A 22,753-nucleotide genomic window follows, 5' to 3' on the forward strand; every position below is an offset into this window, starting at 1 on the left:
AGCACAGCGTCTCCACTCTTTCCATATAGGCAAGCGGGCCGAGGGAGGTCACCTCTGCCTTACTGGGTCTTTATTAATTCAATACAACAAACTTTGTTCTTCCTTAAATGGCCATTTCACAAGTGCTCAACTAATGAAAGGGCTGGAAGAATTCACCCACTGGTCATCTGAGTTTAATTAAAATATTACAGATTATAGACCTGTACCCTAGTTTCCCAGTGTTCTTATACTCCGTAGGCATAATATGGAAAGCGATTAGCACTCTTGTTTGTGTATCAGGTCATTCAAACCTGAAAGTCATTTGCTTGACGTTGTGACTCCTCACCTATTAGCTCCTTGTTCCTGACATCCAGCGCCATGTTTCTGAGGGCTGTGGCGACCGAACACACCACCCGGTCATTATCCATCCGCAGCAGCTCCACCAGGATGGGCAGACCCTTCTCCTTACGCACCGCTGCACGGATGTACGCCGCAAACTGTGCACAAAAGGAAAGACATTAAAACGTCAACAATGTCTACACGGCGCCCGGGATAATGGATGGGCTTGAAGTCTGTGTTCTAGCAAGTGTAAAACTAAAGTCAACTTGAAAGGGCTCAAAGGAGGTGAGCTGTTAAATCCCCTTTAAACAGTTGATGTCACATTTGAAAGTGCTGCTACAAGACAGAAAACACAGATCTTGCGTCTTTGTTTATGTTACGTTAGTCATGCATGCTTTTACCTTCCAGTTACCGGCTGACAGGTTCTGGAGCGATCCAGCGGCGCCCTCCAAAGTGGCTGGATTTGAGCTTTCTGCCAGAAGAGTCAGGTAAGGTTTGACCACTGAAGGGTGCCACAGCATCTCTGCCCCCTTGGGAGCCTTTGAGAATCCAGGGATGGGTCCCACACCATCCCACTAGACAAACAAACGGCGCACATAGGTTTTTTAGTTCAGGTAGACGACACGGCTGCTATAAATAAGTCGAGCTGCGATACTGTCGAATATTAAAGGCCGGTGGACATGATTTGTTAGACAGAGTGGAGAGTCAGTTGTTCCCTCACCTGGGAAATACACTGAACAATGCCTAAAGACACACTTTTCAAGAGCAAGGTCATCAATATAGAGTAGCGCAAACAAGCCGAAGGTATGGTTCTACACAAAATGACGACATAGAAACATAAAACAGCAGCTCCATATCCAAGTTTTAGCACCAGCTGTCTCACCAAATTGACGCTTTGCTTTTCCTTCTCTTTTTCCTTTGGCAGTCTGACCTCGGTCTCTTTGTCACCTCAGCAATTTGACAACTCGACTGTGTGCAGTGTTTGTTTTTGTCACGTCAGTACATGGAGGAAGACGCTGCATGTTGGTGTTTGCTACAGAATGAGGAAGACTATGATGACTTCCACATCTATATTCAACCCTTCTCCCCTGTTGATGAAAAGGGTTGAAATACTTAAATCTCTATAATGCTGAATGCAATAATCCTTAATTTTTCTTGTTTTAGATTATATAAAGTTTCCATGGTGTTTTTGTTTTACAAGTCATTCAGCGGCCATTATTTCTATTTTTCTTTATTAAGACTTGGTTGGTTCAAAACTGGTAGTTACAGAAAAGAATGTTCAAATGAATTTGTTTGGGTATGTAAATTAGTGACATCACCCATTTTGCATGGAATTATGGGAGCTGTTTGCCAACCTGCTGCTATGGGGCACCAATACAGTTGACAGTAAGTGCAGTAAGATCAAAGTGAGTCTCCATCCATAAGACCACACTTACTGTGTCCTCCTGAGAGCTCTTTTTCTTCTTCTTCTTCTTTCTGCCCCAACAGCTAGAGTCCACTTCTTTACTGGGTGACTCGTCGCCCAGTAAGCCATCCAGCTCGTGTCCCCCCACCATTTTGGATGGAGGCATCTCCAGCTCCAGTCGATATGAGAGGTTCCTCAGAGTGCAAACGCAGTTCTCCACAATCTACCGAAGGCCAAGAGGAAAATAAGACTTGAGGAGCAATTTAGAGCATTGGCTTTCTAAATCATAGAAACAAAAGCACCAATACAACACAGTGAGTGCAGCATGTTACACTATCTGCAGCTAGTGTGTGGCAAAGGACCGACTTTCTCTAGGATAGGAAAACAAGTAGTTATAGGACCCAAAGGACTCTGGTTAGATGCAATATCTAGTCGTAGGAAATGGATTCAATTCCATGCTGTTTGAGTACTGCACTGCTATGGCTGACAGCAGGCCAATGATCATGGCTCTGTGAGATTTGTGTAGGAGCAGGGAATACATTCTGTACATTAAAGGTTGGAAACTCACTTTTCCTGTACTACTTTAGAGGGGGTCCAGATTTATTTTTCATTTATATTGCATAGGCAGACACAGACTGGATTATGAGCCCTCATCATTATGTTTCTATGGGTTGTTTGTTCTTAAAGGGACACGGGACATAAAATAGTTCATGCTAGAAGGTTTGTTTAGACAGAAGCAATGAAATGAATCAAAGGGGGTACAGAGGCTGTTTCCCCAGAGGGAGTCTTATCTTGTGGTAACATGTTTTCCTTTTGGCTGTGTGCATGTGTGTGTGTGTGTGTGTGTGTACCTTGCTGTCGAAGTCGGAAGTGTTTACACAGGCTTTGATGACGTATAGCAGTGAGTCAACCAGACCCTCACAAGTGCGCATCTGTTTTCTGGCCTCCTCACCAGCCGAACTCAGGTTCCTTTCAAACAACCACACACACAAACACGCACACTTGATTCAGGGCTTTGCTCGCTCACACACACAGAGTGCCCCTAAAATGAACTTAAACAAATGAAACAAAATGAAACAAAATGAAACAGTGTGTGTGGGTTTTAACATCTCCATACATCATCAATAATGTATGAGGTGTGTGTGGTCCCACTGAAGTCATTACATGCATTTTTGTTGAGTGAGTACATAATTCAGTGCTGACGTAGCCTTTCAGTCTCATCTCCAAATCCAGCACAATAACAAAATTCTAGCTACACGACTAAATCAGATTTATTGTTTGTGTTTATTTTTTGGTTACATCAGTTTTTTAACCAAAGTCAATTCTAACACACAGTGAATATCTTCATTTACAGTGGAGCCACAGTAAGAAGTTCTATAAGAGATGCAATGGCGTCATCTGTCCACAGGGGGCTGCTGGTGCCCAGTCTGCGCATCAGGTGGTTTACCTCAGACAGCCAGAGGTGTTCCTCAGCACCATAGAGGAATGGAACTTCAGCTTGTTGTCATCATCGAAGGTGGCGCTGCTCCATCCAGAGTGAGGGATGATCACAGCTTTGGTCACAGGCATTAAGGCGTCCCGAATGATTGTCATCTTGACAGCGTCGCATGACGACAGGTTCCACAGCACCCCTGTGGAGACACACGCATGCAAACACCAGCATTAAGAGGCCGTCAGGGTCAGCTGTCACATGTAGTCAAGGTACCAGCAGAGAGACTAAGGACCTGGGCTTAATTTAGCTCAGGGTGTGTGGATGTGTGTCTAGATCGCACATGAACACGCACACACAAACACGCACACCAGAAAATGCTCCTCAACAAACGAAACCACGACTTCAGCATCACGGCACCAGACGTTTACATTAAATAAGGCTGAAGCAGAATATCCTCAAGGCAAAGATTATTTGCTTGAAATGAGAAAGAGGAGGCAGCTCCATATGGATTTGGCTCGAACACATGAAATGAAATATAAATAAGGTTAACTCTTTAAGAAACGATGTCATTCATTTCATATACACATCGGGTAACCGCTGACAGTCATGCATGGTGCTGACAGCCTTTGATGCCAAGTCTGTCAAGCATTAACCCATATGTAGCATATTATTCTAATTAGACCACCGGCCTTATCTTCTGCTGCCTGCGGGGCACCGCTAACCTCGGCGGGCGCTAATGCTTCAAGAGCTTGGATCGACAGTATGGATGAGAAAGCTAAACACCTCATGATACACCTAATACTCAATGCTCCCGTCCTTTAAGAAGTGACCACACACTGTATGTTCTGAGCGCATGAGCGTGTTTGAGCGAGCTGCTGCTCCGGTGTGGTTGCTTCATGCCTCATGCTTCTGCGTTTAAGCATCAAGTGAACGTGTGGGCGTATCGTCTGCGCGACTGTTTTACTCTCACAGGTATTAACGTGTCCACTGGGAGGCAGTGAAGCGCAACATACAATTAATTTGTCTTTCCCCCAAGTGGAAAAACGAAGCAGTGGCGATTCCTTCAAAAGAGACGGAGAGAAAAACAAGACAGGAAACAATATTGGACACATTTCAGCCTTGTAGCTTGGTTTTCCTGCATGCCGCCTGCTTCTCGTTCCTGTTTGAACCTGCATCCCCAGAGGAAACAAGGCCAATTCAACGGTCAGGTTGTTTCGTCAACCACACAATACGCTTTTGGCACTTGGGAGTTGTTCTTGCAGGTGTGTACGCGACCTTTTACAACCTTCAAAGAAGTCTACAGAGACGTTCATGCGTACCTTGGCCTAAGTATAAATCCAGCTTTACACATTAAAGTTTGTATCCAATTTTGCTGGTACATTTGCTTTAACATAAACTTACTCTGTGAAAGCAGAATATATAAGCTATTAAAGTGAATCCAATGTGCGTGTGCGTATAAGGTCAAAAATAATCAGGAGATTTCCTATCTTGCCCTTTTCACCCTGTTTATTTCCTCTCCACACCGTGCCTTTCCTTTCTAATTGAGCCAGCAGATACATAACACAGTGCAACATGGCCCAGGGGCCGCAGTCAGAGGCGTCGCTGGCCAGAAGCTAGACAAACCTTCTTTCTCTCAAACGGTGCCCATTGCATGGCTTCATCTTAACGTACCTCTTTAGTCACAATACTTCAGTGCTTTAAAAGCCATTAGAGGAAGATGGCATGAGAGCAGCACACTTCCCTTTTCTTCTGACAAAAATATAAAAGGCAAATTCCACATCTGAAGAATTAAGTGCAGCTTAACTCTTCCCAGTCAACATGCAGCATCCGCTCCTTATCTAAGCTCCCCCAGCAGTGTGTGTGTGTGTGTGGGGCTACATCCGAGGCTCCAGCATCAGATGGGCTAACATTAAAACCGAGGCGCAGGGATTCATTTCAGTCAGACCTTTTCTTTTCACAGGCCCCTTCAAATCTGCGCTTGAGTTTCTCACAGGACACTTTCAGAAGGACTGCCTCCTTGAAAAGAGCTTCTAATGCGGCGATAACGCAAACAGCTTGGTATAAAATGCGGGTTGTTATCAGCTCTGCAATCCAGTCCTCCTGCTTTGAGATCCTCAACGGCTCACTTTGTAGAAATGACCTGTCCTCCGCAGGATTCCAGATTAGCCTGTGGGGGCCCGCCTGCAGAGATCGTCAGTCGTAGCCAGTGAGGTGTGACTGACAATGCTGTCAGCGTTGCAACACCAGCAGCAATACTCATAAGTCACATCTGGCAGTGTGACAGTCAGATGGAGCAGAGCTGCGTGTGTCCGTGTGCTTGTGGGTGCGTGTCAGTCGAGTGTTAAACCTCGCTCCCTGCTGAACCGATGATGATGTTGTTGTTGTTGTTTTGTTTTGCACCCTGGCGACGGCTTGGGAACACGGACCCAAAGTAAACACTGATGTGAGGGGGAGCACAAAGGAGAAGCTGTGACTGAGGATAAGAAAAGCCATAGTAACTCGTTTCGCCTGCTCATCCATCTGCTGCATGCTCGGGTTAATTGGAGGAACATGATGGTTCTTTCCCTCATTTCTTTCACTGAAAACGTGGCCAGCCAGATTAATGTCTAAAGGTCAGCGATCAGGAATCCATTTGCCCGGAAAAAATCATTGGCTGAAACAATCCAGAACAGGGACAACATGGTTCCTCCCACGAGTCCCTAGCTTGCATCCCCCTGGTTCAAGTTTATGGAAATCAGAGCAAGTCAAATCTGTCAGATGACAGCTGCAGCATTTCCACAACACAAACACATGATTATTCTCTCGTGGGATACTGCTGTGCTGTGGATGATGTCCCAGATAACAATCCCTAGCGTCGTAGCACTTACTGCTGTCTGTTGGAGCTGCTTTGATTGTTGTTATCAGTGATGTGTTTGGTCTTATTTCATTTAAAGCTATTATAGAACTGTAGTGCTACAACTGTTGCAACAACTAAAACAAACGTGATCTCATGAGCGTAGTCTGTGGTGATTACATGAGCTCAACACTCTCATGACTTGCATGATAAGTAGCAATAAGCAAAATAGGGAAGAGTTACTTCACGAGTCCAGGACTGTGGAATGGAATTTGGATTTCTTGGAAAAGCCTTACAGTCCATCTATTTGAAAAGTGTACACTGCTTATTTACTCCCAATCCTTACACAGGGATAAAGGATGCATGTCCAGAGCAGAGACGGTTAGGGACATGTTCTACCTAGTACAATGACCGGAGGCAGCAGAACCGGCTAGGTTTCCTCTGCACTCTACTTTCAGCTTTAAAAACCAAAGGCACTTCTATAAAACATTGCGATGTGCTGTATATTCAGTATGTGTTGGAGCCATTCTGTACATCTATATGCAATTTAAAGTCCAAAAATTAAAAGGGCCATAAAGTTTGAAGGTTACAGTATTACAACTTTGTATTATATACGTTTTATATTGATGTCAGCAGGTACGGAGCTGTAAAAGCAGAGAATATACTCTACTGAGTCTCTCTACTAGTCTTCCAGCATGTCATTAGAACTTATTTCTCTATAGACTGAAGCTAATAAAACTGACTAACAGCTTTAGATGTGTGCCTTTATAATCTACAGAATTATGCATGAATACGACTGAGAAAGCAAGATACAAAATCAGTGTTACATGTAAGCAAGTCTCTGCATGCCTACATTTGTGTGTGTGTGTGTGTGTGTGTGTGTGTGTGTGCGCGCGCACATCTATGGGTGTCAGGTGTCACCTGCACTTCAGTTCATGACAGTGCTGTCAGGCGTGACCCTTTGATCTGAAGGCTGTTTTGTGGACAGAACAATGACCACAGCAGCTGGTGGAAGATGAATCAGGTAAGGGGGCTCAGCTTGTCCCCACAATTTGACCCTCTGACCTGAAGCAGGGGGGCTGCAGACCTCTTGAAGCATGAGGACCTCCCAGTGCAGAACAGAAAGTGCTGATCACAATGGGAGCGGCACAGCCTCTGAAGATAAGTACACCTTCCTAATTAGCTCCTCCAGCACTACTGCCGCTAGTGAAAATGTTATAATTCCAATAGTGCTTAAAGCGGAGGCAGAGGAGCTACGAGCATATAATTTGTCTGCCGCACTGAAGCTCCTGTTATGCAGCTCAAAGCTCTTTGTGGGAATTGTTCTCATCAGCTGTGATTAAGCAGAGGTGGTGCAGCAGTGCTGACCTTTTCTAATTGCTCGCCAACCCGGGGCTTGTACCACCAATTATCCACAGCAGGGTCCTTAGACTAGTTGATGAAAGGGGCAAAACTTAGAAAGAGCTCACATTAAAGCGACTAACACCTTAAGGACAAAGCAGACTTAGAACACAGTTGGACAAAATTGAAATTTCCCTGGTTTTCGCCCATCAACTCTCCATGTTACAGATTGACTGAACTAAAAGTGATTACATGAGCACTACTGATCAGACGTACTTGTAGCAGAGACACGTTTTGGAAACATGTCTGAAACTTTGAAAGAGGAAGCACCGTTTTAAATTATAGCAAATAGAAACTTCACAGAAACAGTCTGAGGACAACCTCATCCTGGATACTGTACAAACACTCCAAACTAGTGCTTTGTGCTCCGGCTGCATTGTTTTCCGACGGGGGACCATTGGACCGTAACCCGAGACAGACTTTTTGGGGGCCCGGAGCCGAGCACAAACAGCTGACTCGGCCACCTGAGAACCAAATGTCTCTTGCTTTGCTTGTTTTCTTGTGGCGTTCCACCCAGATCCTAAACATAGATTTATACCCTGTTTGCACACCCGCGACACACAAACACGACTCCACTGCCCCCAGTACAAAGTGGTGGAGTGCAATGCAGTAAAGTGAGCAGGATGTCAGGGACAGCTGTCTCCAGTCAAAGAAACAGAATCTCCCCGGAGCTTAAATAATGAAAAACACATCCAGGGGAAATTTGGTTTGGTTTATTTTGCTTCTATTGTGCCCGGCACTGACAGCGAGCTGCAGCCTCAGCAGAAACCTGAATAATTCAGTCACGGCTAAATTAAACAATGTCCGCAACGCTAAGATAAGAAGTAGGTAGAATTAAATTTACATAAAAAAAAAAAATCTAAATTCACTAAGCTTGCAACTGGCAGATATTGAGCAAATTAATTATATTTTTATGGTTGTTATGGTGAAATGTTTGAACACAACATGAAGCCTTCGACAACAACAATTCCCCCACCTAAACACTCACAAGCAACCTACCAACACAGCGTATCTATCCTGAAACAGCCGCGGGTTAGTAAGGTTAATAATTCAGCATCTCCTGCCTAAGCTGTGTAATGTTCCTGTCCTGCGCGAACCCCGCGGCCGTCCTCTTAAGGATCTCATGAGGGAACGGGCCCCTAAATAATCTATTGGCGTTGGATAACAACGATGTCACTCTGGGGCAGAAAGCAGAGAGCAGGAATGTTATGTGGACGAATCATGCTGTGGGATTTTTCGCTCGCACGTACCTGTGACGAGCTCCCGCACTTCCGCGTCCACGGTCTTCCTCAGCAGGCGGAGTAGCGCCGGGATGCCCCCCGCGTTCTTCACGGCTACCTTGTTGTCGTCCATAGCTTTGCCGTACACAAGGTTCCTCAGTGCGCCGCAGGAATTCTTCTGGACCTCGAGCACCTTGTGGTCCAGTAAATCCACCAAGTGTTTAATTCCTCCAAGTCGACACACCTAAAGACGGGGAAAGATCCACATTGCTTACTTTCTTTCCTTCCATTTTTGACACCGTGGAGAACAAAGTCATGCATTTATTCATGTGACAAGGGAATCTACAGACAGGGATTAATTTATACAGAATATAACTTCATATCAAAATGTACTACTAATCTACAACCGTATGAAAAAAAGCTTCAACCACAGAAAGGTGATAAAGCCTTCAAAGACTCAACCTTCTTTCTTTTTTAATCTGGAATGAGAAATGAATTGGGAGTCAGAAAAAAAGCTTCCATCAGAAGAAGCTCCCTTCTATTCATGGTATGCATGAACCATTTTTAATATGTTGACATCTGGCATTTGAGAATAAAAGTACACTCTTCATATCCGCCATTTCCTGCCTCTCTTTATCTGCCTTCCTATCAAAAGTCCTCTCCCTCAAAATTGCATAAAGGTGAGAAAGAAAGACCTGAATGTTGTTTGAGGAAGAAAATCTTATAACAATGGACACCTGTGTGTTTTGGCCTGCGGCTGTATGGAGTTTATTTTGCTAGTGTTTGGCATAGCCTGTTAATGTGAATACGTCTGTGTGTGTGTGTGTGTTAGTGTGTGTGTGTGTGTCTGTTGATATTTGTGTGTGAAATTAAAGTAGATATCATCTTGTCAAGTGCTGCTAAGCCTCACGCTGAGTCGTCAGGTTAGGTTCTGCTTTGATTCTCATTCCTCCAGCAGACACCTCCGGAGGCGGTACAGGGGTTCCTGCCAAGCCGTGAAATTCCAAAGGGAATCGGCAGAACCACTGAGTGGTCTCGGAAAGACGCACGGCGTAAAAACACAGACACGTGCACACCTGGGGACTGGATGAACAATTATTCAGCTGCTGCAAAATGGACTGCTGGACCTTGAACGCTACATGATGGATATCGACAAATGCGGAGGGGTGGCGAGCACAGCTGTGTCACAATGCATGTTGGGTTGCAGTGGTATATTGCCTACCTCAGCTTTGACTCGGTTATCACCGAAGCACAGGTGCTGCAGATAGGCGGCTGCGTTGGCTTGCACGGAGGGAAAATGGTGCTGCAGCATGTGAATCACCTCCGTCAGCTCGGGGTCACGCCATGCAAACTCCCTGGAAACACAGCGTGGAGGATAAAAGCGTCAGGATCGGAGACGGAACGGAGTCGGAATGTCCCAACTTGACACCGTTTCCATTGAATAAATACTTCAGCACCTCTGGGCAAGATGAAAAACATGAGTCCAGGAAATGACATTTATATCTGCTTTAATATTATGATGCACTGTGATGAAGCCTGGATTGCTGCATACATCATACATGGAAGTTCCAAAAGCAGAGTGGATTTCTTGGATAGTTCTTGAGAATGACTTGAATTACACTTAAAAAAAACTTTACTTTTTCATGTTTATTCTTTACACAGGGAAAATATAGTTCCTCCAGTTTATAATGACTGTGCCAAGGCATCTAGGCAACGATCCACTCCAATGTTGCACTAAGTTCCAGTAGTTTGTCACGCTACACCAACATACAGTACATGAGCGAACAAAGATCCCAATGTGCAGGATCAGGGGTTTACTGCAGAGGTCAACCCAGCCCCCGACGTTTGCACACGCCCGTACGACAAGAGCCAACGCAGCACTTCGGCGTATGTGAGAATCTATTGTGAAGAGGCCACGCGTAGAACAGCCAGCTTAATGGCTGGAGCTGTGCATGGCTGCCCAGAGAGGCTCTCACTCTCTCTCTGTTTGAATAGTAAGAGGACACCAGTGTTGATCCAGCAGAACAGGGATGCCTTGTAAGCATAAGAACACTACGCTACGCCCGTTACCAGCCGCCGCTTCCTGTTGAGTATCGGTCGTTCTGTACATTTAAAGAGACAGCGGTCGCTTACCTCGGATCTTTCTGGATGCTGTCTATGGAGGGCGAGCGCGTGGCGCCGTCGTCCATGACCACGGTCTGTCGAGGGTAGTTGGCGTCGGCGGGGCGGTACTGCGCCTGGCGGTACGGGTCGGCGTAGGGGGCCGCCGTGTTAAGGACGTAGTTGTTTCTTTGGTAGGTCATGGCACTGCGCTGGCTGGACATCCTCTGGAGACTCCCCACACCTGAGGGCCAACAAACAAAACCCCCAGAGTGAAACTAGAATCAAAGCAAGCACATGGGCAAACATCACACATCCAGATTAGTGGAGATTAGCGGTGCTATTGTTCTAACCTTGGCAGACAAATTCCAAGCTTCGCCGACCGTTTGCATACAACTTAAATACGGCGCGGAAAACACATGGCTTTTCTCAGACTCAGCAAATTCTCGCAACCTGGAACCAATTCATGACGAGGATAAAACACAACTCCCGTGGTTCCACAAAAAAGAAGTCGTCTTCTTCAAAGGCCTGCTTTCTTGTCGTTTTGTTTTTTTTACAAGGTTGTGCCTTGCCAGAGGGATCCTGCTGGATTTAAAGGGGACGGGAGTCTTCAACCTGCTTGATGATCCACAAATCCATTCCTCACCGCCCTCCTTTGTATTCTTGGGGCGACTTTGCCAAAAACAGCAGAGCAGCAAGGGCAAAAGCAGGACCAGATCCAGAGAGCAACAGAGACGCACTAAGTCTCAGAGAGTACAATGGAAGCATCACAAACACACAGTAGTCATCCTCGCAGACAAGGGCCGACATTTAGTCTGCAAACATCTTTCCCTTCTTTCCTTCATTTGCTGCGAGTGATACAGTGACCTATTTATCTCTTTAAACACAGCGGGTCATGAGCGCAGAACTGGCCGATCTTACCCTCCTGCTCATCACAACCACGTGACGCGAGGCAGCGTGACTGCTGCTCTCGTCAGAATTCTATCATCTATCTAACAGGACTGGGCATGTGCAACCCCCACCCCTCCCACACACACACACCCACCCACCCCTACCAGAAACCAAAGCGTCAACAACTTGTGGGGCTGCTCCAAAAACACAATTTTTCACATCATTGCACTGCTATGCTGGGCAGGGCTACTCTGCAGGTGGGGGTTTTATACACACACACACACACACACACACACACACGCACGCACGCACGCACGCACGCACGCACCCACACAGACGGACACAGCCACATAGTCTTTTCATCGTAACGATTTGCATTCCATTCTTCATTTCAGTAAGAGAAAAATCAATATAAACATTTAACATAAAACCTTGCTCCCTCTTTCACAAGAAAATGCAGCAAGGGAGCAGAAAGCGAGGAAGAGGCGGGCTGGGAAATGGAACATCGAAATGCCATCACTCATCATAACAAAGAATAATCTGGGATCCAAATGGGTTTTCCTCTAACCAGGTAGTTTTTACAAAGCTTCTATACTGGCCCCCTTTCCTATAGCCCCCCCCCCCCCCCCCCCCCCCAGACACACACACTCACCCTGATATAGCTGGTTTGAACACGTTACAGTGGCTTATCTGCGGGACTTCCTCACAGCATCAACAGCCTTTATTATTGGATTTATCTATCGAAGCACATCTCCGGTGGGCCCAGGTAAAGGCTGAATGGAGAGTGTGTGCGTCGGTGCAAACTAAGCACGTGTGTCCGAGGCCGATGGCAATGATGAACAGAGAATGCCAACGTCAGAAGGGTAAGAAAAGAGCAGACTGTGGCCCTGCCGAAGGTACGAGGCTGTCCCCTGGCCCTTTCATCCCTCTCCGCATTCTCTGTGTGACACACTGGTAATGGATTCCTTTGTGGCGTCACGACATATCAGTACCTGCCTATTAACTCATGTCTGACCCCTCCTGTCTGACAGGGGAGGGAACGAGGGGCAAGAAAAATGAAGAGCAAGGGGAAGGAAGGAGGGAAGACAGACAGAAAGAGAGCGAGACGCGAAAAGAAAGACATAATATGTGCTGCTGAAGGTGGACAGACGGAGGGTGTTCCCTTTGGTAGACAATACACAAGCGGTGTGCTTGCGAGAGAACTCGGAAGAGAAAGTCAACTTTCTCACAAATTGCTCTTCAGAGTCGGGGGTTGTTGTGTTAAACCATAAAGGTCTCTTCTGAAAACAAAAGATAAGCCAGAGTCAAGGCCTCAGCATACTTCACAAGATGGAGAATATGGGAGTAACTCAGACTCTGGTGTTCTATGTTCAGGGCCTCCAATGTGAATCTTTGATACCTCCCTTTGGCTTGGATTGGTCCAAATAAATCATGGCTGGTTGCCGAGCTTGACTTTAGTTTTGACTCAATTACTACTTCCTGTGCTGTTGGAGCAATAAGCCTTAACTGTGCATTTTTTGCTCAGATTTAAAGGACCAATGTAACAGCTCCTCTTCTGTCTTCTTTGCCTTATTTAATCACTTAATTAACTTTTAGAAATGTTTGCACTTGCGACCATCCAAATATTTCATGAATAACTCTGCTCTATAAGTAACATTACATTGGGTAATCATGCACAGGCAGAGATTAATGTTTATGCTGACAAAATAGGTTTAGATGTTAATTTCCCCTCTGAATAGTCTGGCAATACTGGCCTGGACCATCTCTCTTAGCTGTGCTAGGCTTTGACTCATTAAGGCCTTAGTCAGATCATGGCATGTACTAACATGATCATATCAGGATGTGACTAATGGTCTTGGTTGTATTGGCCGAATGCTCTGCATGTAAAAGAAGCTATAGAGGAATTAAGAATTTGTTCACATTATTGACTGATGGCCATTCATGAGCTCTTCTTCACTGTAACCTGTTAGCATACCAGCGACACAGAATGAGCAACTTTCAATGTGAAAGGGTCAAATCCCATCCCAGGTCAGTGCATTAAGTGTATCATGGGGCTCCCCACATTGGCTTGTTTCTATGGAACACTTTGGAAAGTGTGATGCAAAGGGGGCACAAGAGTGGTTTACAAGTGCCAACATGGCAAGTATGAGAATGTTTTGACTTGGGAGCATCCGGAAGCTTTCCTGTGCTGACAGAGAGAGAAAAACCAACCTGAACACTGGACAGTGTCGTGTCTGTCACGTCTTCACACAAAAAATCTGCTGACAGGTTTTGTCATTCTTCATCAATTCCCTATTAGGGGTCATGGGGTTGTCACTCCAGCTTCTCAGTTGCTGCTGCGGTTTCACCAAATAAATAACATGGAACCAACCTGAGGTGCTCCTGTAGAGGGTGCCCTGTGGGACGTGGCTGGGGCTGCGGTACAGCGGGCCGTGGAAGGTCCGATCCTCGTATATGGGTGCGATGTGGCGATCTGGGGACATGGCTGGCCTTAAATCATGGCCAAGCGGGCTATGCTGACTGGCATAGGAGCTCCGTAGTCCTGCAGATTAGAGAGTGCACACGGTATTAGCATTTTAGAGTTATTAATTAACTCAATATTTGAAATTTTCACAGTCACACTTATTAGCAATTTAATTCCCAAAATGTCACTGAGATGATTTTAAGGGGAAGAAAATGAAGAATGACTGCAGGAAGACTAAGCGTTAAGTATGGACCACGGACATTGTAATGGTAAAACCAAATTAAAAACTTGTTATATTCAAATCATTGCAAAATTATATCCAATCCAGAATGAAAAATACTACATTCATTCTGAATAGTGTTGCGTAGGCGATGAATAATGGGCTGCAGAGATTCTATTAAATTAACCCGAGGCTAATGCTTGAAAATAGACCATGATTGTGGCAGCGTTCAGCCAATAATTAACCTGATCATATTAAGATGTGTGCTGAACCAATTTCTTACCGTTGAATGACTGTTTTGTCGTTAAGAAGCATACAAATGGTCAGACATTCAGAGTTGGGAGCGGAAATAGAATATGGACAGTGCTCATTAAAAGCTGAAAGAGATATAGTGTAGATGCGGGGAGACGTGGGACTGTAGAAAAGAAAACAACTATAATGAGATGTCAAATGTGTTGTTGTTTCTTTGGTCTTTCTTTTGTATCAGATGGGACCAAATCAGTGAAGACTAGTGTGTAGATCCAAAGCTATATGGTCATTGCACATTTTCACTTTGGTCCAGCAGCTAAACACCAACACAGGGCAGAAATGGCTAAATAATAAATTCTATTATTCTATTTTAGACAGGAGGAAATGAATAAATAATGACGTTTGCCTCCGTAAGCAGGAGAAAGACAAGTAAACTTTTCAGATGTAGATATTACAGCAGGACCATGTGTGTGTGTGTGTGTCTCTCTCTAACGGCATGAAAGCATATGAGGAGAACAACACAATGAGCATTATGCACTCAATTATGACTGATGTTTATTAAACAAATGGCTGCAGTGGTGACTACTGATTGGCTGAGGCATGTTTGTGGACTTGCTTAGCCCACACGGATTGAATTATTGATGTGTTGGGTGAATGAGAACATCACCCTGCATATTGGTACTTGTGCCTGGCTTTAGCAGCCATGTTGACACTCCACTGTTCCAAGAACTGCTTCGCTTGGTCAGAGATGAATATTTCAATTCTTATAATTATTTCATTAGCATTTACAAAATAAATTAAAGTTTCATCTACTACTATTTAATAAAAGCTTTAAGTGCAAGTGTATTCACTCTGGGACTGATGTTCTTAGCAGTTGCCCTCTGATGTCTTATTGCTTATGCAAATCACTGCAGCTGCATTATATGGGGATCACAAAGTCAACTGAACTAGTGAGCCCGACAGTAATTGTTCTATCTATTCTATCTAATCTGCTCTCCTGCTATTAGGGCAAAACAAAATGTATCAATGAAGTCTGAAAACCCTAATCTGATCAGAATTGGTATAAGGGATGCTATATTGAATTACTGCAGCAGGCTTCAACATCCTTTGCTTGCATCCTTACCTGAATTTGCAGTGATTCATGTACAGAATATTTGTTGAACGATGGAATCCTATTAATTTGTAAATTCCACCCGACGTAGCTCACTGAATTGCAAACCCAAATTGATAAACCTAAACTATCACAACATATTGCGAGAACTAGGACATATTACAATAGAGGTGAATTGTACAGATACGCCAGAGTAACTGAAGGAATAGTCCGGACTGAGTGAGGGATGGCGGGCATGTTGAAGGACGACGCAGGGCGCTGAGTAAAAAACAGGGGAGATGTGCTGCTGTGCTGTAGTGGCACACTCAATGGCCCAGGAAGCCTTTCAATCTGTGACAGCACACACAATAGCCACTAGCAGCTTGGCAGGAAATCAGTTCAGCTTCTCTTGTTCAAAGGTTTGATGGGGTGAGCGTATGAAGAGAGAGTGGGGGTGGTGGGAGGAGAGAAGGAAAGGTGGGAGAGAGAGCAAGAGAGAGAACAGTAGGAGAATATAAGAGGGTGAGGGAGGATAGAGTGAAAACGAACAGAACATTAATGAGGCAGTCTAGAGCAACCAGCTCCTTCTCGACATGTAAAGCCCGGCTACAGGATCCGGATTTCCAGCTCAGTGCAGAGCCTTAGTCAGAGGGACGGAATCACCCCGGCACAGAGCTTTCATGACTATATTTCCCCTTTAGCAGCCTGACTCCCTCTTAGAAACAACATTCAAACAACCTCAGAAGAGAGTAAAACCCTCTGCCTTCTTCCTCCCACTCCCCTGACAGAAGTGCTGCAGTCACTTTTAAAAGCATCTGCAAATTGTCAAGGAGAAATAACATACTGCTGTCTATTGTGGATGAATGGCCCACATTCCTGCTGCATTATAGTCATTTAATTCTCCCCTTAGCTCTCTCACCCTGGCTTTAACAGATTGCACTTGGCAGAGGATAGATGAAGGGCGGTGGCGTCTTGGCGTACGCTTGCTCCTGCTCTGGAGAAACAAACATTTAAATGGAGGCAGCTGACTGCGTTCTGCAAGTCAAATAACTTACAAAAAACCTCTTTCCAAACTAACTGGTACAATCACCAGAATATGATTTCACAAAAGCCTAAGTGAAAATAGCTGGAAAATTTGAGGGTATAGTGGTTTGGCTATTAGGTTGCAAAGCCACACACACACACACGAACATACCCCATCTGCTGTCTTTCCACGGTGCCCTGAAATGGACATCATCAAGTGTAATGACTATAATACAGGGACAATATGTCATCAGCTTCCATTTTTCAGCAGCAGAGGGATAGTTTGACTTGCTGCTAATGATGCGGAGAGGACAGAAGAGAGGAGAGGAGAGGAGAGAGACAGTGACAGCACACAGCCAAGAGCTACAACATCAGGGCTGGGCTTTGGGGTGGCATTTGTCAGCTGTGTGCGATTGAGGACGGTGACGTGATCGTCCGATTTCTTTCCACTATGGCTCACCAAACCCTTGAGACAAAATGCTGTGTCAGAAGCAAGGCTCCTGTCACATGTATGTCAGAGAAGACCAGAGTAGAGGAGGAGAGAGGGAGAGAGGGATATAGGGATAGAGAGAGAGGGAGAGAGAGAGAGAAAGAGAGCTATGGGAAAGGGAAGGATAGTGATATCAGTGAGGAGAAAAAAAAAGGTAAATAAAGCTTTGGCTGGGCTGAGCTGACCAGAATCTCCCTCTGCTCAGGGGAGAGATTTGAAACCTCATTTATGTCTGCCGGAGGCATCATCAGCCAAACAAGTGTGTGTGTGTGTGTGTGTGTGTGTGTGTGTGTGTGTGTGTGTGTGTGTGTGTCTGCCTTCAGCACAGACAGCAGACTCCAGTATAATTGTCTCTCTCAACATGATGATTCCTAATTTAGTTTGACTGCACAAATCAAGAAGCCATGTATACTTAGAACACTGTGGCACACTTAAAGCGTCTGAAACGCTACAAACAAAAGGGAACTCCCCCACTGCACTTTGAAGGAGATACAAGTGTGAACATGTCAAAATGATCGGTCAGAGAGACGATGAAAAAAATAAATAACCACAAACAAGTAAAGGCACATGTAGTGTGTCTGTGCCCAACAGCGCCACAGAGGGAATGATGTGAACGTAAATGACGAAGAAAGACAGGAAAGAGGTTCACCTTGAATGTCATCATCAACCAGGGCATCTGAAGATATCCCCGGGCAGCATAAAGCCAAGCAAACACAACACAACACTCCATTACACTCATAATGCAGACATTTGCTGAGTAAGCGCTGCTCTCAACATTTGCAGGAAAACAAAAACACTCTTTGTTATAAAGCGGAACCCGGTTTCACTCCTCGTCCAACTTAAAACATGCTTATAATACAGAAAGCAAGTGCAGCGATCTTCCTGTTGCAAGATGATCACGAACACCGGCACCATCGTAATGCCGCCCGACAGTCACATAGCACAGAAGCACAGAAGTTTTGCTATTGGCATACTGTAGCTTCCAACAGCCCGTATTTAAATATATTTACATGCATTATATGCAGAACTCTTGATATCGAGAGGAGACGACCAAGCCAATCAGTGTCTTTGCCTTTCTTATTCTAGAATACAATTCAGTGCAATCATTTTGATTAGTTGCGCCTTTGATTTTCTTTGCCAATAAACACATGGAAAACCAAAAAGTTCAAAATCAATAGGAAAGTTTATAAAGTTTTATAGTGAAAATCATTTAAAGTGGAAGCCAATAATTCAATTAATTAATTAACATATTTTATCAGTGGTTGTGTCAAAAAAAAGGCTACAAAACAACAACAACAACAACACTGATCTGTTTAAAAGATACAAAACTACTTTCTTACTGCTCTGGGAGGTTTTTCCTTAACCATGCCTTTCTATTAATGTTGGTGTGGCTCTGTTTAAGTGTGGATCTGTGGAAATACCACAGCCTAATCATACGGATGACATTACCAACCCTGGGTTCCTGCAGTGGTCATAGCACCATGCTGCAAGTCCACATTAGAGAAGCTGGCCCAACACCACACCACACACACAGAGACACAAATACAAAATGACACACAGCTAAGTGCCAGTGGAAAAGACTGGGCAAAGCATAATGCACTCCTATGTGATGTCATTTGAAAGAACTGATTATTTACTGCCATTGACTTTCAGATTTCCTTGCTTCTGATAATTGGTTACAACAATGCACTGTAGTGGAGCTGAGACAATGGTACAAGCCGCTCTCTATTGATCGAGGCGTCTGAGTGAGACTGTGTATTTGTGCGTTTGAATACCTGTGAGGTTGTCAGGTCGTGTCATCCTCTCGTAAATGTCGTAACTCTGAGCTCCGTAGGGTTCGGCCTCGTGGTGCGAGCGAGGCAGAGTGGAGCTGTAGTGCTGGGGCACAGCAGTCATGCTAGCTCTGATTGGAGAGGAGGAGTGAGTGGGCTGCTTGGTAAGCGGCGGGTTGACTCCATCCATCATTGTCAGAGGAGAGCCCATGTGGGCAGATGACCCGGCAGAGGCCTGGTAAGGTGAGGTGGTACGGCTGGCGCACCCGGTCCTCGAGTTGTTGGAACCCACCCGTCGCAGCGCAGCAGGGGAGTTTCTCTGGGTGGCGTAAGGTGAGCCGCCGCCGCTGCCGCCAGTGGTGTTGCTGCGCTGTGCGGAGGAGGGCAAGGTGGTGGAGAAGATGCTGGAGAGGGGTTTGGGTTCGGTGACGACGGGTGAGCCGTAGGCACTGCCGACTGAGGTACGCAGGGAGCCGCGGGAGGGCGAGATGTTGTTGTTGTAGGCTGGCGAGTGGGTGCGACAAGGCACTGAACTTACCCTCCGCATGGCACGGCCAGGCACTGCTGTAGTGACTGCTGCAACCTGTGGGGAAGAGGACCAAAACACAGCTGCCTTTGTTTCTTCAGACTAGAGGGGCACATATTACAGAGCATATCTCCACCACTGAACAAAAGCCATGGGCCAGAAAGTAAAAGTGGTTAGAAAATTGGACCGATTAGTGTAATTGTTTGCAGTAGTGGATGAGGTTTGGAAGCTTTTTTGTTGAGTTTGGTTAGAGTAGCTTCTACAGTGTCTGCGATTGAAGTGTTTCTGAGAAAATTGAAAATTGGTGAAACTGTAGTTAGGTGCAAATGGGTTGTGAATTTGGGCTCAGCCGAGGAATCCAGGAAAATAAATTTGATTCTATGACTAATGGTGCCAATGCTATAGGCTGAAATGTTAAAGTTGTTATTACAGCACCACCATCAGGCAGAACTGTAACAAAATCTAAAGTGTTCTACTCTGTTCTTCCCCACCATTAAAATCAGTTCATAACCTTTAAAGTAATCCTGCTCAGAAACGGACAAACCAACACATCAGATTGTCCTCTGATCTATAAATGGACTTGTGTAATGATAGTGAAACAGTAAATACACAGCAGATCAAATACTGACTTTTTACACAGCCTGATTTATTTCTACTCTGCATCCTCCCTCTGTCCTTTGCAACAACGCCATTTGGTTTCTCAGTGGTCTGTGTAAAACGCCATATGAAGCTTGCTCGTGCTGCAGCGCTCTGTGCACCCTGCACCTTCTGTGCCTTTGAGATTTGCATCGCTACAGTCAGAGGAAACACACATAAATGCAGTTTCTGTTTGAAAGCTTAAAAACAGGGTAGTACTGTTTGCTAAACCCTGAAATCGGCACAATATAAGAATAATCTCTCTGCACTGGTGGTATTCAAAAAACTGTTACTTTGTGTGCCTGATAACAGCAATATGTTGTCTGTGGACGAGCTGGCAGTACCTGGGCTGAAGCTTGGCCCTCAGCCCTGGCATTCCTCATCAGGGTGCTAGTGCCGGTGCCAGAGAAGGAGTGCTGCATTCTCAGCTCAGCCTTGCCCAGGTTCTGGCTGCTGAGGTAGCCACTGCCAGCATCCTGGTAGCCACTGTCCGAGTACGAGTTCATCTGAGTTGAGCTACGAGAATTCCCTCCGGACCCTGAAAAGAGGTGCGGAGAAAAGACGAGACGGAAGGGGAGAGGTGAGAGAAACATCATAAATGGTTCCATAACAGAAACGACCTTTACTGTGACAGTATTACTACTGACAAGCAACACAGCAGGGAGAGTTCTGCCACCCTGTGATTCATTAAGGTACATCGCTCAGCCTTTTGTCAGCTGGGATGAAGGATCGGTGACACCAAAATCGTCCTGAATCACTAAGGGAAATAGAAATGACCAAGATGGAATGTGTTTTCCCCACCATCACCAGAGAGAGAAAAACTGTTTCTAGCTGAAGCTGTGCCATAAGTGATAATTTAGTGGAGATGAGTTAGGAGAGAAATGAGTACAGAAGGTAGAGTGAAAGCAATAACAGACCCTCACTTTCATGAAGAGAGGACTGCTCCGGGGAGTACAGAGACACCTGCTCTGACTCAGTCCTGATACGGTAGCTGGGCGACTGGGAGCTGTCAGTCACCCGAGACTTGGTGTCCCCTGAGGCGGCGGCATCTGGGGGAAAACACAGCAGAGGCGTGACTCAGACAGGCAAGAAAAAGCTTTGTGTCTGAGACCATTACAGAAATTTGGCTCAGGAGGGTAAAATAGTGAAACCATTTCTGGAGTTCAGAGAAAAAAAACATCAGACAATCATTTCTGCAACATTAGTTTTACACTCATTTACAGTTGAAGTCATTAAATTTGACTGCCTTACTAAATCGGGTGAGCAAATTGGATAGCATTTCACTCCACTGTGATGATAACTGTGTAAACAGCTGTGCTCTAAATAGTTTCACTGCTCTAACATCTCCCTGCATTCCCCACTTTTCATGCAAGACAACAACCAGTGTGGCAAAAAAAAAAGCCTGTGGAATTAGCCTGCTAATGTCTCATGTCCAATGTGCAGTGTGTTTCACAATAATCACAATCTGTTTAAGTGTGACCAATGTCAGTTTGTTACTCTGCAATCAGAGAAGCAGGCTGGGTCTCTCAGGGTTGTGCTTGACTGGTGGATGTGTGAGAATGGCTGAATTCCATTGGGAAGTTCAGCTCTTCTATTTGCATAGACCTGCCGACACGGAAGCCTAGTGTGTTTGACAGCATGACATCTTGTTCTTCCACCTCTGAAAATCTAAGCGACCCGTCCACCTGCCAAGAGAGAACCTGTTTATCTGCTTGGTCCCTAAAGCTACACCTGCTTTGCTAGGTTACTTTTACTGCAACAAACGCCGCCGCATAGAAAGGTCATTCTTTAGCTCTTCTCTGACTTTTGGTTTTCTGTCATTTAAACATAGTCACACAATGCTCAGACACAAACAGGACCCTTACGGCATGATTGGATATTTGCCAAATATCATGCAGGATAGAGTGACACAGGTTATCACGTATGTTGCAGCAGTGTTGTCATGATTTTCCCTCATAAACCACAATGCCACAAACTGTGCACCTACTGAGACTGCCCAAGCGACTGACAGCAAGTGACAGGATAGGAATTTCAAATGTGAAGCCTTAGCGTTAGACTGCGAACAGTATAATAAAGGGCCTCTAAATTTACTATTACTGAGTGAATACTTCACACAATTCCACACTTAAAACCGACCACAGTGGCTCCTTTATTGAATACAACCCACTCTGACACCATTGTTATACAAACCATACAATATGTAATGAAAATGATATTAGGTTGTATTGACATCGTGTGTCAAAGAGGTGTTGACTGGACTCAATAATAATAATTGTTGTGGCAATATATTTAGAGGCGCTGTTATACGATGACTGCATTGTACTGACAGGTGTTAGGATTTGTCAAACGCAGTTGGGTACAAATCAAAATGTATTGATATGCGCTTCAAACCTACGTAATAACAGCAATAAATGTGACTGTTACTGCTTTCAATTCTGCCTGTGTGTCCCGTGTCTGGTACACCCTGTGCCATTTTGGTTCAAAGGGTTATTATATTGAGCCGTGACCCTCCTCAGTATCATTTATCAAAGGGTGAGAGAGAGATTGAGGAGACGGAGAGCATGAGCTATATGGAGGAAAAGCAACCTAGACAGAATAAGTGAAAGAGAGACAATGAGCGAGAACAGAGAGAAAGAAAGAAACAAACAAAGAAAACTTCTGGCATTCCTGTGTGTTTGTCCTC

The 22,753-nt window shown here is 45.1% G+C and overlaps 1 protein-coding gene across 5 annotated transcripts in view; it reads right to left on the bottom strand.

Annotated features, from left to right (window-relative positions):
- The window catches only part of LOC143009921 (plakophilin-4-like), a 64,392-nt gene that overhangs the window by 6,649 nt on the left and 34,990 nt on the right, over nucleotides 1-22,753 (bottom strand). For 4 of the 5 annotated variants that reach the window (XM_076162022.1, XM_076162023.1, XM_076162020.1 and 1 more), the window contains 12 exons: nucleotides 20,988-21,119; nucleotides 20,415-20,608; nucleotides 18,912-19,491; nucleotides 13,972-14,142; nucleotides 10,743-10,953; nucleotides 9,832-9,964; nucleotides 8,640-8,853; nucleotides 3,171-3,354; nucleotides 2,575-2,692; nucleotides 1,755-1,946; nucleotides 720-893; nucleotides 326-476 (listed from right to left, as the gene is read on the bottom strand). In XM_076162022.1, coding sequence (XP_076018137.1) covers nucleotides 326-476; nucleotides 720-893; nucleotides 1,755-1,946; nucleotides 2,575-2,692; nucleotides 3,171-3,354; nucleotides 8,640-8,853; nucleotides 9,832-9,964; nucleotides 10,743-10,953; nucleotides 13,972-14,142; nucleotides 18,912-19,491; nucleotides 20,415-20,608; nucleotides 20,988-21,119 — 2,454 coding nt within the window. The remainder of the gene's footprint in view (nucleotides 1-325; nucleotides 477-719; nucleotides 894-1,754; nucleotides 1,947-2,574; nucleotides 2,693-3,170; nucleotides 3,355-8,639; nucleotides 8,854-9,831; nucleotides 9,965-10,742; nucleotides 10,954-13,971; nucleotides 14,143-18,911; nucleotides 19,492-20,414; nucleotides 20,609-20,987; nucleotides 21,120-22,753) is intronic. The other variant, XM_076162021.1, reaches the window with a different exon arrangement.

Source organism: Genypterus blacodes, unplaced genomic scaffold (assembly GCF_046128005.1).
Source record: "Genypterus blacodes isolate CSIRO-AG114 ecotype Tasmania unplaced genomic scaffold, CSIRO-AGI_Gbla_v1 ptg000118l_1, whole genome shotgun sequence".
In the NCBI taxonomy this organism is placed as follows: domain Eukaryota; kingdom Metazoa; phylum Chordata; class Actinopteri; order Ophidiiformes; family Ophidiidae; genus Genypterus; species Genypterus blacodes.